This window comes from Littorina saxatilis, linkage group LG11 (genome assembly GCF_037325665.1).
Source record: "Littorina saxatilis isolate snail1 linkage group LG11, US_GU_Lsax_2.0, whole genome shotgun sequence".
Lineage (NCBI taxonomy): Eukaryota > Metazoa > Mollusca > Gastropoda > Littorinimorpha > Littorinidae > Littorina > Littorina saxatilis.
This window is the reverse complement of record NC_090255.1, coordinates 33,987,325-34,002,326: the sequence shown is the minus strand read 5'-3', so window position 1 is coordinate 34,002,326 and position 15,002 is coordinate 33,987,325. Positions and strand designations below refer to the sequence as shown.

The 15,002-nt window shown below is 43.4% G+C and overlaps 1 protein-coding gene across 2 annotated transcripts; it reads right to left on the bottom strand.

Annotated features, from left to right (window-relative positions):
- Nucleotides 1–1,497: 1,497 nt before the first annotated feature.
- On the bottom strand, nucleotides 1,498–6,511 carry LOC138980295 (uncharacterized). Of its 2 annotated transcripts, none has more exons than XR_011460286.1 (2): nucleotides 3,806–6,511; nucleotides 1,498–2,954 (listed from the first exon to the last, which is right to left on the bottom strand). XR_011460286.1 is itself a non-coding variant. In XM_070353158.1 (2 exons), exons 1-2 carry the CDS (start codon nucleotides 6,436–6,438, stop codon nucleotides 3,954–3,956), a joined length of 1,047 nt encoding a protein of 348 aa, XP_070209259.1. In that variant the 5' UTR covers nucleotides 6,439–6,503; the 3' UTR covers nucleotides 1,523–3,953. The 2 variants fall into 2 exon arrangements, 1 of the variants encoding a protein (XP_070209259.1); XM_070353158.1 differs by having other exon boundaries at nucleotides 1,523–3,957; nucleotides 5,396–6,503.
- Between the last annotated feature and the right edge of the window lie 8,491 nt (nucleotides 6,512–15,002).

Here is a 15,002-nt window from a genome sequence, read left to right as displayed (position 1 = left end):
GTTGATAAACAGTCGAATCACCAGCAATAAAACCAGATTGGCAGTGTGTAATCAAATCATAATTTTTCAAATAACCAAACACACGGATTTGTATACATTTTTCAAGCACCTTCCCAATACAACTCAGCAAAGAGATTGGACGGTAGTTGGAACAAGCACTCCTATCGCCTTTCTTAAAAATGGGCGTAATGTGAGCAGTTTTCCAGACAACTGGAAAAATACCCTCAGACAAGGATCTGTTAAAGAGAACTGTAAGCGGTGGAACGATAACAGGTAATCCATCTACAAGCAATTTATTATGTATTCCGTCAGGGCCCACGGCCTTGGATAAATTTAAATTCCTTAACACTTGGACAACTTCAGCTTCTGTTAATTCAAAAGTCGATAAAGATGTATTACACCAATTTGCCTCGGGCAGGGGATCGTCTGGATTTTCAACTTTAGACTGGCTTTCAAAATAATTATTAAACAAAATCGTTTTTTCACAAATGTTATCAATAATTTTTCCATTATCTTCTAGCGGTGGAATTTCGTTACATGCAACACCTTTTTTCTTCAAGAAGGAATTAACAAGTTGCCACCAATTTTTGCTTCCGAAGTTCTGTTTACAATTTATCCTCTCATCAAGTTCTAGAAAATAATCTCTTTTTCTTTTACGAATTTCATCTGTATACTGATTTCTAGTCAGGCGGAATAATGCCCACTGCTCAGGTGTATTTAAGCGCTTAGCAACTTGATGTATACAATTTTTTGCGTTTCGTAATTGTAGAATATGTTCAGTCATCCATGGGGCATCATCTTCACGTACTGTTATTATCTTAACAGGCATACATGTTTTTGCAACACGGAATAAATGTTCAGAAAACAAGGCAGCAGCTTCGTCAATGGACGCATTTAAAACTGTGTTCAAAAGATCAATTTTGTTCAATTCAAACAAAAATGTATCAACATCTAACTTGGCATAATTATATATAGTCCTTTTGAACTGACCTTTCTTTAGTCTCTGTGACGTTAATTTTACACATGGCACAGAATGGTCACTACAAATGGGGGGTAACACTACAACTTCACTGATTAAGTTTATACTCGTGGTCAGGATCAGATCGATGCATGAGGATTTAGTTTCTGTAATACGTGTGGGTTCAGTAACGAGCTGGTGCAGATTGTTTTTTTGTATTAAATTAAGAAAGTGGGGAGATGGATTATTCAAAAAATCTTCGTTAAAGTCTCCAAGAATTAGAAATTTATGTGGTGTTCTCATTACTTGCTTTACAGACTCGTCAACCAAGTGCCAATAATCAATTCGAGAGTCTGGTGGTCGGTAAAATGAACCAACCAGCACAGTTTCTTGCAATAATTTAGTTTATGCTGTGCATAAAATCATTTTTGCATGTTCAGATGTGCGAGGATAGACAAGAATTTAAGATAAAAAGTTTTCCGAAACCGGACAATCAGCCAGCGCCAGCCAGCGCCACAGTCACCACCACAACCACATGAAACGTTCATTGCCAGTTTACGCTGAAAATGTTTATTGGTCGACACCACAGGTCGTTCATTTTCAGCGCAGATAATGCATACAAAATCAGTGGAATATTTTCATAAATTCCACAAAAACTATGATTGACATAATCATATACATTGGGTTGTACATTTGCATAAATTCACCAAGAACAAAAATTGTCTTACACATCATAGATGGCATTGTCCACTATGTATTAGCTTACTGTTTTTTGTTCTTGTTTCCAGCTTCACCAACAAGCTGTCAAATTTTACTAGACTGGTCACCGGGTTACTTCCCTTTATCTACCGCTTTCTGCATCCGCTCATTAGACCATCATCAAAAAACTTATATTGGCAACTCTAAAAAACAATAAACATTGTGTTTTAGCCCAATTAAAGCACATCGATTAAATACATAATGTCTGTCATTCACCACCAATCCGGCGGTACGCGCCCACACAACTACGTTATGGTGGAGTAAGGGGATGGCGGTGGGGTTGAAAATTTTCGCACAGTTGTTTGGGACGTCTGGCACTGGCTACCGCAGATGCAGAAATGGCAGAGAGACTGATCTTGGGCCGGCTGGCCAATGGGAAGACGGCATTCCGCTCATTAGTTATGCATATGACCTGTGCTCTGGCACCGTCTATACACCACAATCTCGCTTCTCTTCACACCCAAAAATATCATTTATGCTGTGCATAAAATCATTTTTGCATGTTCAGATGTGCGAGGATAGACAAGAATTTAAGATAAAAAGTTTTCCGAAACCGGACAATCAGCCAGCGCCAGCCAGCGCCACAGTCACCACCACAACCACATGAAACGTTCATTGCCAGTTTACGCTGAAAATGTTTATTGGTCGACACCACAGGTCGTTCATTTTCAGCGCAGATAATGCATACAAAATCAGTGGAATATTTTCATAAATTCCACAAAAACTATGATTGACATAATCATATACATTGGGTTGTACATTTGCATAAATTCACCAAGAACAAAAATTGTCTTACACATCATAGATGGCATTGTCCACTATGTATTAGCTTACTGTTTTTTGTTCTTGTTTCCAGCTTCACCAACAAGCTGTCAAATTTTACTAGACTGGTCACCGGGTTACTTCCCTTTATCTACCGCTTTCTGCATCCGCTCATTAGACCATCATCAAAAAACTTATATTGGCAACTCTAAAAAACAATAAACATTGTGTTTTAGCCCAATTAAAGCACATCGATTAAATACATAATGTCTGTCATTCACCACCAATCCGGCGGTACGCGCCACCACCTGATGACTCACATCAGGTACCGCCACCAATCAAAATCGACCTTTCTCGGAAAGTTGCACTGCACACTTTCTTATAATCCCAGGCTGCACTGCACACCTGTGATCCCATGTTAATGTTCTGCTGCACTGCACGCAGACATGTGCCTGACCTCCCCCTTTCTGTTGCACTGCACACAGAGAGAAGCCCTACGTTTTACCTGATCTACCAGTTGTGCACCCTGATGTAAGACAAGAAAGCGTTAGAAGACCATCTGCCCGCCTGACGGATTTGAGCGTCCGATGCCCCGTTCCGAGCCATGTGGGAGGCACCCCCAATCCTAAAGCTATGCGATTTGAAGTTCTGTTTGGGCAGGCCACAAAATTGGAAAACCAACTGTAGTTGCTCGTTGAATTCCCTGGCCGTTATGGGTGCCCCCGACATAGCTCGGAACAACGGCCCCGTTGCGTTCCCACGAATGCTCATGTAGGCCCGCATGGCCTCTACCGCGCATGGGACGCCTGCCTTGGCTTTCTCTACGGTATGGGTAACTGGTTTTGCGCTAGATTTGAAATTGCGGAACGTTATGGTCAATGCCTGTCCGTCCAGTCGGACATCTCCCCTATGCAATACGTTTTCTGGTTCCCGGGATACCGCCATTTCCCCCACCCGCAATAATGAGTGAAAGGCCAAGGTGCACATAGCCCGGAAACGTATCTTCTCGTAGTTCTCCCCAATGGCCACCTCGCTCTTCTCCATAATTGAGTTAAGGATAGGGACAGTAATGGGCAACCTTGTATCCTTCCCTTTGTCACCCACCCTTTTGCACCCCTGCAGTAGTCTTTTGACAGTATAATCAATAGTGGGATCCCCTAACCCATTCAATTTATGGACGCAACTGATTGCTGAAACTGCGGACATCACCGTTGAAGCCGCCTTCCCTTCCTCATGCAACGAACCAATGTACAGACACACCGCTGCAGTGCTCATTGGCAAGGAAGTAGAAAACCCTCTCTGTTTCAAAAAACTAGTCACGCTCACCCAGGTCCTTCTATATGCTTGTTGTGTCCCTTTGGCGTACGAGGCTGTCAACAGCTCTCCTAGTCGCCTATCCCCCCCAATTGTTCTGGCAGAGGTGAAATCCCAACCGGAAGTGGCTCTGCATGTGGACACAATTGCCGGAACCTCGTCATCTGAAAACGAGACAGCGCATCAGCAATTGCATTGTCAACACCCGCAATGTGTTGTGCTCGGACAACAATATTGTTCCGTAAACAGCACAAGACCAATTGTCTCACCAGAATCATCACCAGGGGTTCTTTTGATGTCTGCTTAGTAATTACGGATACTAAATCTAAATTATCTGTATGAATGACTAAGTATTTGTTCTGAAAGGCCAGCGCCCATGTCTCCAGAGCCAAAACGATAGGATACAATTCCAGTAGGGTGATATTTTGGAGTCGCCACCAGTCGGACCACCTACCCTGAAACCACTGCCTACCGAACAAAGCCCCGTATCCCACTGCCCCGGATGCATCCGTCACTAAATCCAGCTCTTCTGAGGATACTTCCTTGTTCATGAGAAAAAAGCACTTCCCGTTAAATGACTGCAGAAAAGTTAGCCAAGTCTTCAAATCCTCTTTCACCCCTTGGTTCAGCCTCACGAAGAATAGCTGAGAGCGTATGCCTCTAATCAAGTCGATCAATCTCCTCAAGAACGCCCTCCCTGGCACCACTGCCTGGCAAGCAAAGTTCAGCAACCCTATGACCGACTGAATTTCCTTCACTGTTGCTTTCTTCTTTTGTAGTAGGTTCTGTATTTCTTGGGCACACTTCGTGAGTTTTTCCACCGGCAGCCGAATTTCTCTTTCGATTGTGTCTATCTCTATTCCCAGGAATGTCAACCTCGTCTCTGGGCCCTCCGTCTTATCAGGTGCCATGGGAACTCCTATTTCCTCACACAAACCCAGAAATTTGTCTAGGTATTCTTTGCCTAGCTGCTTCGATACTGCCGCAAGGAAAAAATCATCCAGGTAGTGCACTAATGGTATCCCTAGCTTCTGAACAGCAATCCACTCCAAAGCCGTGCCTAGTTCTTCGAACAAGTGACAAGACGAAGAACAACCCATCTGAAGCGAAAGATCAACATAAAAACTTCCTTGCCAGCTCAGTACGAAGAGGTTTTGGTCACTAGGGTGAATAGGCAACAACCTAAAAGCTTTCTCCACATCAGTTTTTGCCATAAATGCTGTATTTCCTACTGTCTGCACTAACTGTACTGCATCTTGCACATTGGCATATGACACTGTGGCCATGTCTTCCTCTATGAAATCATTTATGGATGCCCCCTTCGGGTGAGATAGATGATGTATCATCCTATACTTTCCTTTCGTCTTTTTCTCTACCAAGCCGATTGGAGAACATTGGAACTGAGTAAAAGGAATATGCCTAAAGGGACCTACTAACCTCCCCTCTTCTATTTCCTTCTTTATGTGCGCTTCTACTACTTCTGGCATTTCTTCTGCTGACTTCAGGTTCTTCTGAACTACACTATTTGGGGCTCCTGTGAACCCTACCCGGAAACCCTCTCTGAATCCCTGTATTAAAGCCCGCTTCTTCTGTGGATCGTACCCTTCCAGCCACTTTTCCAGCTTGTCCGCCTTCACTGGCGTGGCCCCCGTGCCCCAGTCTTCATTTCTTTCCTTCTCCTGCTTCTTTTCCCCCCCGTCCCGCTCGAAAGGGGTGCCCTTTGGCGCTGCATTTTCGGATTGCGTGTTGCCCCCCACACTGCGAGCAAAAGTGCTTGAAGCCACAATTGGGGCGGCTGCAAGACCCCTGTTCATTGAACTGGAAGCAGAAGCCCCCCACTTTGGCTGGGTTTCCACTTCCAGTCTTCCCCCCTGCGCCCCTTGCGGCTTCTTCTTTCCCCCGTCATGGGTCTGGGTGGCAGGCTCTAAGCGGGTGGTGGCGAACAGGTCCGCGTCGCTGTCCCCCCATGCCCTTTCTCCTGCAGCAATTGCGAGCCGGTAGCGGTAGTCATAGTCCCGCCAATTGCCCTGCAGCTCATGCAGGGTACACACCCGAGCAAAGTGGGCACCCAGGCCCCTGTGTACCTCTTTCGCTCTGTCCTGTAGTATAGTGGTATAAATGTTCCAGGCCTTCACCCACTCTGTGAAGGTTAACAGTTTCTTTTCTTTCTTCTTCTTCTTCTTCTTTTTGTCTTCATCGTCCTCATCCGAGTCCTCCTCCAGCATTTCCTTCGGGTCCGCGGGCAGGAGTATTGCGAACCTAACCGCCACACCGCTCCAGATCTTTTCCTTTATTGTCTTTGGCACGTGTAGGTCAATGGGCAACATTTTCTGGTTGCCGGTTGCCCACGCCTGTGTACCGCTAGTGTTAGATTGCTCACCGGAGTGTCCAGAGTGCCCAGCCATGCCTGAGTTGGATTTTCCACCCGTAGAGGTGGTCGATCCTGCGGGCGATGCCTCAGGCGCCGGCGTCTTGGCGGCCCGAATCTCCGCAATCTCCTTCCTCAGGGCCTTCTGCTCAGCAAGGAGCTGGGTTAGCGACTCCTTCACGCCCATTTCGTCCTCTCCTTCAGCCTCCTCGTCTCGAAACCTCTTCGGGGGCTGCTTTGAGGGACGCCCCGGTCGCTTGGTTGGACGCTTCGACATCCTGAAACATTTCAAAGGCCACTAAGCATCAGGGGCCTATTTTTTTTTTTTTTTTTTTTTTTTTTTTTTTTTTTTTTTTTTTTTATATATATGCAGCACGGGCTGTACCAATAAAACATTCCCCATGAAGTCACAACCGGTTCTACCAAACCAGAACCAACAATGACGTCACTCCAGAAGCTGGAAAAGATATTCCCTCCTATTCCACTCCCGGCATCAAAGCTCTGCGTCTGGCGTCTTCGGTAGAACCCAACCACTTCAGTCTGGGAATAAACCTTGGTACCCCGTTCGTGCTGCATCTACACTCCTATTGTGGTTCTGCCCTCAGCACGAGAGTACACCTAAGAAAACACTGTCAATCTGATCATGCAGCACGGGCTGTACCAATACACATTCCCCATGAAGTCACAACCGGTTCTACCAAACCAGAACCAACAATGACGTCACTCCAAAAGCTGGAAAGGATACCCCATCCTATTCCACTCCCGGCATCAAAGCTCTGCGTCTGGCGTCTTCGGTAGAACCCAACCACTTCAGTCTGGGAATAAACCTTGGTACCCCGTCCGTGCTGCATCTACCCTTATTGTGGTTCTGCCATCAGCACGAGAGGATACCGGCTATCACTATTAGCCCCCACTTCCCTCTCACCCGCTGAACAACCACAACACCTTCTTACCTCATTGGTCTATATGCCGACTGTCCAACAGAACTTTTCTCAGTGCTCTGTACAGTAGCATGTGCCCCGACCCTGACAGATGAATCCCATCTGCTAAAAAATGTTTCTGATACTGAGCAAACTTCTCTGCTGGAGGGAAAGCCACGTAGTGGGGGAACAAACCCACTATCCTGTGTGCCGTTTTCAGCTGTTGATGAAGAAGCCTATTCACCTCCCTGGCTATGTCATTGAAACCCCCCCAGCCACTGTATCTCTGTGTCATCCCTGACACCACCACTACTGAGTTTGCCAATGTTTGCACCCTCACACACAGATGCCACAGCTCACGAAACACTTTATTCGGTGTCGTTCCGGGAACAATATTATTGTCCCCCACCATTAGCACTATCACTCCCCATTTTTTCCGGGTGAAAATGGCCCTGTTCTGTTCTAGCATTGATTCAACGTCGCTTATTTTTCGGCCCCCTCTCCCATCGAATATCTGCTCAAAACCATCAAAACCTAAATCTGGCCGCACCCCCTCATCTGTGTTCACAAATCGCTGAAACCTCCACGTGAAAGAGTGCCCGACCACCGCACAACTTGTAAACATTTTCGCTCCCGCCGTCTTTCTTCACAAAGAAACTAGTCACGTGACCGAGCGATTCGCGTTGCCACTGCTCGGACCAATTTTAATGCCAGGAGAAGATGATACTGTCTTCTTTTCTCCCTGAACACTTTTACTGACGGCTGTCAGCTAATTGTACCATCACCGTCTACCTATCTATCACCCTCGTTCCTTCGAGTGTCACTCCCGGCAAACGTGAAACCCCGTGTTTCTGCCTACGGTGCCACGCTGTCTCCCAGTTTCCCAAACTCCAAACTTTCCTTGCAGACAACTAATTGGCCCCACTCGAGCCTATTACCGCTGTTTCGATCTCAATCGCCCCTCTCGACAATCAAGCAACAAAACAAAACAAAACAAGGTAAAAGTACGTGTACCTTCTCTTTCCAAAATCCTTGAAACGTTGAAAATTTTCGCACAGTTGTTTGGGACGTCTGGCACTGGCTACCGCAGATGCAGAAATGGCAGAGAGACTGATCTTGGGCCGGCTGGCCAATGGGAAGACGGCATTCCGCTCATTAGTTATGCATATGACCTGTGCTCTGGCACCGTCTATACACCACAATCTCGCTTCTCTTCACACCCAAAAATATCATTTCTACCCAGACTGCTTCAAGGCCTGGAATTAACAAATCAGGCCTTGGTTTGCAAATAAAATCGTTTTTCACATAAACAGCTACCCCTCCATATCCATCTGGCCTATCAAGACGCACTGGGGGATGAAATCCTTTGAGGCATAAACTGTCGTTTGATATCGAGTCACACAACCAAGTTTCTGACAAAGTCACAATATCGTGCTCTTTAACTTCACATTGTAAAATATCAATCTTGTTTCGCAAACTACGTACATTTATATGCAAAATAGAGGTATCTTTAACATGCTCTCTACCAGGCGGGCCTGGGTTTGGGTGGACATCTCCTGACAATAAAACCATCAGCAAAATGACAAAAACATGTGTCACAAAACTATGCACGAATATAATGTTCCAAAGCATATGCCCGTAACGCTTACTTCCAATTGGTTGACTAAAATAGGAAGGTTGCGATTTGGAGTCGGGTATGGGGTTTAAGGGTGTGGAGTTAAAACATTCAATATTTTTCTCGTAGTACACACACAAGAAATATGCATGGACAAAGATGAAGAGAGCTGTTCGAAAACCATTTTGTCCGTGAAAAACTAAAAACATATATACCAGGACGGTGTCAAGATCAAGAAAAAGCAATTTTTGCGAGCACCTGGCCGATATTGCGTAAAAACAACCAACCCTGGATCTGAAATTAACGATGTCTAAAGGCATTCAAAATTTAGGTTACAACTTCTTTGAAGAAGAAGAACCAGGGCTGGGCATCGGTAGCTAGGCACGGGACAAGCATCAGTGAACGGGTCTCTCTCTCTAAAAGGGAATAACAGTGGTTAAGGAGCGAAAAACAGGGGAAAGCTATAGCGAAAAGCAGGTCATAAACGTTTTTATACAAAGTAGAAAAACAAAATGAATGAACATGACACAATTTTGACATGGTCCTGTCAAAATCGCTGACGCGGCTGTCGGAAAAAAGTTGACAAAATGAACGGAGATGAAATGGTCATGAGTGTATACAACATGAAACAAATGACGAGGAAAGAAAACAACTGTTTTTAGTCATTTGAAGCAACAACAAGAACAACACTTACTAAGAAATAACGTTTCAAGCATCCAGCACACGGAGCAGTTTTACATGTAAGTCGATGTCGCGTAGTTTGGTCGTGACCCATCAATACACTTATACATCCACACAAGTACACCTACCGAAAACACACACACACACACACACACATACACACACACACACACACACACACACACACACACATACACACACACACACACACACACGTACACACACACGTCTTCAAGGTAAGGCAGCAGAGTCGTGGAACAAAGATCAGAAAAATATTCAAGCATGCAAGTGTCAAAATAATGCTCGCACACAGCAAAACACTCGACGCATTACGCTGGTTTCATTTATAACACCCCCCCCCCCACACACACACACACACACAGACAAACAGACAGACAGACAGACAGACACACATACACACACGCGGGAAGAAAATATATCAGGACGCCAGATAACAGTGAAGTGCACAGCCTAGGGAGACATCGGCCAACATCACCATGTTCGACAATAATTAAATAAACCAGTGTCAATTAAGCAATGCAACGGTTACAGGAAACATGAACTGAGGACAGGCTTCTCTGTCCGCGGGTCAACACTCGACAAAACACAGCGCTGGGCTTGGCTTTGCGCTGCACAGTCAATGTTCTATTATAGTGTTCGTTCGCAGCATTGTTTTTCGTCTTGCGTTGGCACATGAACTTGTTATTGTCTTATAAATCGTCACTGCGATGGTCAGACACTGTAATACACTGTAATACAGGCATACGTAGGTTTTCAGTTCATTACCATCACTATAGCTCGCCTTGGATTGCCATACAGTCACATAAGACGATTACTACATAAAGATCACCTTAATTGAGTTGTCTTGAAGAAGTAAACGAAATCCGTGTCTACGAGAGACTGTGCAATTGATCAGTTTTGGCGTTTTCTCAGCAATTGCAGGTTCATTCACAAACATACTCTGTACTACACATAAACACACACACACACTCACACACACACACACACATACGCACACACACACACACACACACACACACACACACACACACACACACACACACACACACACAGGCGGCGATGGGTACTTTTAGGTTATGACGTTCGGTGTTATCTCAGGTTGGAGTCAGTTTGCACAGGTATTCAAAACACACAGGTGTGGAGACAGAAAATATGTCAGTTGCAAAATACTTCCAGTTCACGCATGGTGGTGAGCTTGGTGACACTGCCTCTTTTCTTAACAAAGATCATGCCATCGCGAGTCCAGGTGTCTTCAAGTCTGCCCTCTCGCTTGAGCTTCCTGGCCCTACCGGCGATACCAGCCCTTGTCTTCGTCAGATCCTCATTGACGAATATGTTGGGGTGTCGCTGGGGTCCCGCTGAGTCTCCTCTCTTTAGGGCCGGCGATTCCAGGTTCGTGAACAGTTTGGTGACATCGGCATTCTTCAGGTTTTTCCTCGATCGCATGAGTTGCTCTTTTTTCCGGTGAGTTGCCACGGTAGTTCAAAGTTAAAGGGATATTGACCAAAGAGCTTTTGAGGAACAATAAAAGACTCTCCCCAAAATAAACACGCAAAAAAACACCCCACACAAATAAAAAAAGAAAGAAAAAAGCAAAACAGATTTACAAGGAAATTAATTATGTTGATGGTTTGCTAGCGCTGTTTTTATTTTATTGTATAATAAGCATGCTGATACCGGGATGCAGTATTCGTTAAGTGTAAAAGATATAATGCTCACTATTTAAATGTGAATAAAAAAACAAGAAAGGTAGGTATTTTATTTTTTTTTAATTTATTTAAATGTGAACCAGAAAAGATGCATTTCATTTTAACTTAATGGTGCCGTTAAAAACAAAAACTAAATTCTTGGTTACAAAATCAAATGAACCTTTAATTAGTAGTCGATAGTTTAGTACTATTTGTCACTTTTTTAGAGGTGGTTTGACTGAGTTGCCGACTTCTCCGCTTTAATTCCTTTTCAGTTTTATCTGTACACTCTTCGTTTTCACGGGATATGTGTAACACTTTTCCCGACCTCGCACATGATGAACAACATTCATTGGAGCGATATGTTTTCACCGGGTTTTCATAAAATTGTTTTTCATGCCACGCTATTATCGATTACCTCAAAATAAACAAGTCGCGTAAGGCGAAAATACAACATTTAGTCAAGTAGCTGTCGAACTCACAGAATGAAACTGAACGCAATGCAACGCAGCAAGACCGTATATACTCGTAGCATCGTCAGTCCACCGCTCACGGCAAAGGCAGTGACATTGACAAGAAGAGCGGGGTAGTAGTTGCGCTTAGAAGGATAGCACGCTTTTCTGTACCTCTCTTCGTTTTAACTTTCTGAGCGTGTTTTTAATCCAAACATATCATATCTATATGTTTTTGGAATCAGGAACCGACAAGGAATAAGATGAACGTGTTTTTAAATTGATTTTGAAAATTTAATTTTGATAATAGTTTTTATGTATTTAATTTTCAGAGCTTGTTTTTAATCCAAATATAACATATTTATATGTTTTTGGAATCAGCAAATGATGGAGAATAAGATGAACGTAAATTTGGATCGTTTTATAAAAAGAATATTTTTTTTACAATTTTTAGAATTTTAATGACCAAAGTTATTAATTAATTTTTAAGCCACCAAGCTGAAATGCAATACCAAAGTCCGGGCTTTGTCGAACATTCCTTGACCAAAATTTCAACCAATTTGGTTAAAAAATGAGGGCGTGACAGTTCCGCCTCAACTTTCACGAAAATCCTGATATGACGTCATCAAAGACATTTATCAAAAAAATGAAAAAATATATCTGGGGATATCATAACCAGGAACTCTCATGTCAAATTTCATAAAGATCGGTCCAGTAGTTTAGTCTGAATCGCTCTACACACACAGACAGACAGACAGACAGACAGACAGACAGACAGACAGACACACACACACACACACACACACACACACACACACACACCCACACACACACACACCACGACCCTCGTCTCGATTCCCCCCTCTACGTTAAAACATTTAGTCAAAACTTGACTAAATGTAAAAATGAAACAGGATTTTTTTCAGTAAATGTAAGCTTACAGGGCTGCCGATGGGGAAAGACTGATCCACCTAAACAAATAGCAGTTCACATCGGTTGATGATTCTTCAGTCCCACGGAACTTGGTCCATTAGGGAGTAGCCTTACATCACGTCTACAGTCGTTGACACAATCTAAAAACTCTATCAAATTACTCCGCCAAAGTTCCGACAAACCTACTACACATATGCGTCGTCTATATATGAGCTTAAAAAAGTGTTTATTTTCAATAAAAATCGGTTCGGGTAGCGATGTTATGTTAATCTAGCAAATCAATATTAGTTTTTTTTTAAAGAGTTAAATTCAGGTAGCACTTCATTTGGACAGCCTCGACACGTATGTACATATATGCCTTGAGAAAACGGCCGTTATTTTCGTGTATCTCTTCTTTTATCGGGAAGGATAATAACAGCGGTGGGGTTTCAGTCATGTTTTCTAACGCCAGCTTCAATTTCAGATAATGTTAGGATATTTCAAAATGCAAGGGGGTGGGTGTATAGAAAGGGGGGTATTTTCTCTGAATCGTTTATAAGGAAGGAATGAATGTGTTCAGGTAAGTATGTTAAAAGTAATTAACCGCTGAACTCACCCTCTCTAAAGAGGACACTTCACACCAATCGCTGAAGTTTTCAAGGGGTCATAGAGTACACACATTGGACAATAGAGAGGCCGTAAAAGGGTCGCGTTGCCATTGGTTCACCTGACCACGTGATCAGCCTCTGCACAAAGCTCCGCCCACGGTCATCGAAACCTTTTCTAGTTCAGTCCTGTCTCTGCCTCTCTCTCTCTCTCTCTCTCTCTCTCTCTCTCTCTCTCTCTCTCTCTCTCTCTCTCTCTCTCTCTCTCTCTCTCTCTCTCTCTCTCTCGCTCACTATTATTTGAGAAACTCAAAAGGGCAAGTGAGTTACCGTGACGATTCTGTGTGTCTAAACTTATCACTATCGTGATATTGTGCACAGGTTCGTGTTCTATGGTAACTGGAGTTGTGAACCTACGTTTAAAACCCCTTTTGTTTTTGCTTCGTAGCAAAACCCGTGAGAAGAGAAAAGGTGGACTGTGTCTTTAAGGATAGATCTTCAACTGTGTACCAGCCCTGCATTGTGTGTGAGCATAATCGCGCTGCCTTCATCATATTGAGGAATCTTCAAACTAACTTTGTTAACTGTGTTCTACAGCTAAATTCGTGACCTGACTTGGACGTGCTCGCTTCTTATACGTGCCTCAGGTCGGTCACGCTATAGTGACGGCATTGTATGTGTCGTGCCCTGAAGCCATTGGCTTATTTTCATCCGCAAAGAAAGCGGCTGGTCTCCTTAATTTCTGTGAACGTTTTGTTCATCTTGCATTTAAGCTTATATTATCTAGTATCCCATTGTTTGTTGTGGGATTTGCTTTACCTTTTGTTCGGTCACCCTTCATTTTTAAGCAACAATTTGTTTCTTTATTTTTGATTGCATACCTTTGTGTGCTGCTATCTCATCCTGTATCATCCTGTTCTAAATAGCAACTATAATTCGTGTTGTGGGAATCTTGACATTTACTTGGAGAAATCCTTGTGCGTTTATGATATACTAGAACTGTTGTTTTGACTGCTCCGGATACTCATATTTCCGGATTTTCCTTGCTTTATTATCTACTGCTGTTTGTTACAATATTGCACTTCGTCCTAATGTCAACAACATCAAACACTGTTCTCCGTATAGGGCATGTAAATATTTATCATTTAGTCAACAAAGTACATGATGTCTGTGTATTGCTAAACCAGCAACCAGAGCTGGTACAGCTCTTCGGTGTAAGTGAAACGCGTCTAGATTCGCGTATCTCAGACAGCTTTGTTATTATTCCGAATTATTCGGTTTTACGACGGGACAATGCACGAGTAGGCCAAACAGGCATCGCTGTTTATGTTCATCAGTCCATTGCTGGGATTGTCAAACGTAGAACTGATCTTGAAGATGAAAATGTTGAATGTATGTGGTTGGAACTAAAACATGACAAATCCTCTCCCTTGCTTATTGGCTATGTGTATCGTAACCCTGCTGAAACGTCAAGGTGGATTGATGATTTTGTTTCTATGATGGACAGAGTGAAGGCTCGTGACGAGAATGTTGTATTGCTTGGCGATTTTAACATTAACCTACTCAGGCCTCAAACAACGTGGTGCTCAACCACTGCTCTGTTTGGTCTTCATCAGCTGGTTAAAACCCCTACAAGAGAAACAAATACTTCATCAACCCTGATTGATCATATTTACACTGATAGTAAGAATATCGTTGCAAATGCGCAAGTAGTGCATTCCAGTTTTAGTGACCATCATTCTGTTTTTTGCTCGATTTCTCTTAGATTGCCAAAATCACGTCATAAAGGCCACACAACAATCGAATACAGAAATTTCAAGTATTTTGATGAATCTGCCTTTTTCTTTGACCTTAACCAAGCCCCGTTTTATAGCGTATTCAATTGTAGTGACGCAGAGGGCGCTTGCAATATTTTTCACCATATTTTGTGTTCAATAATTGATAAAC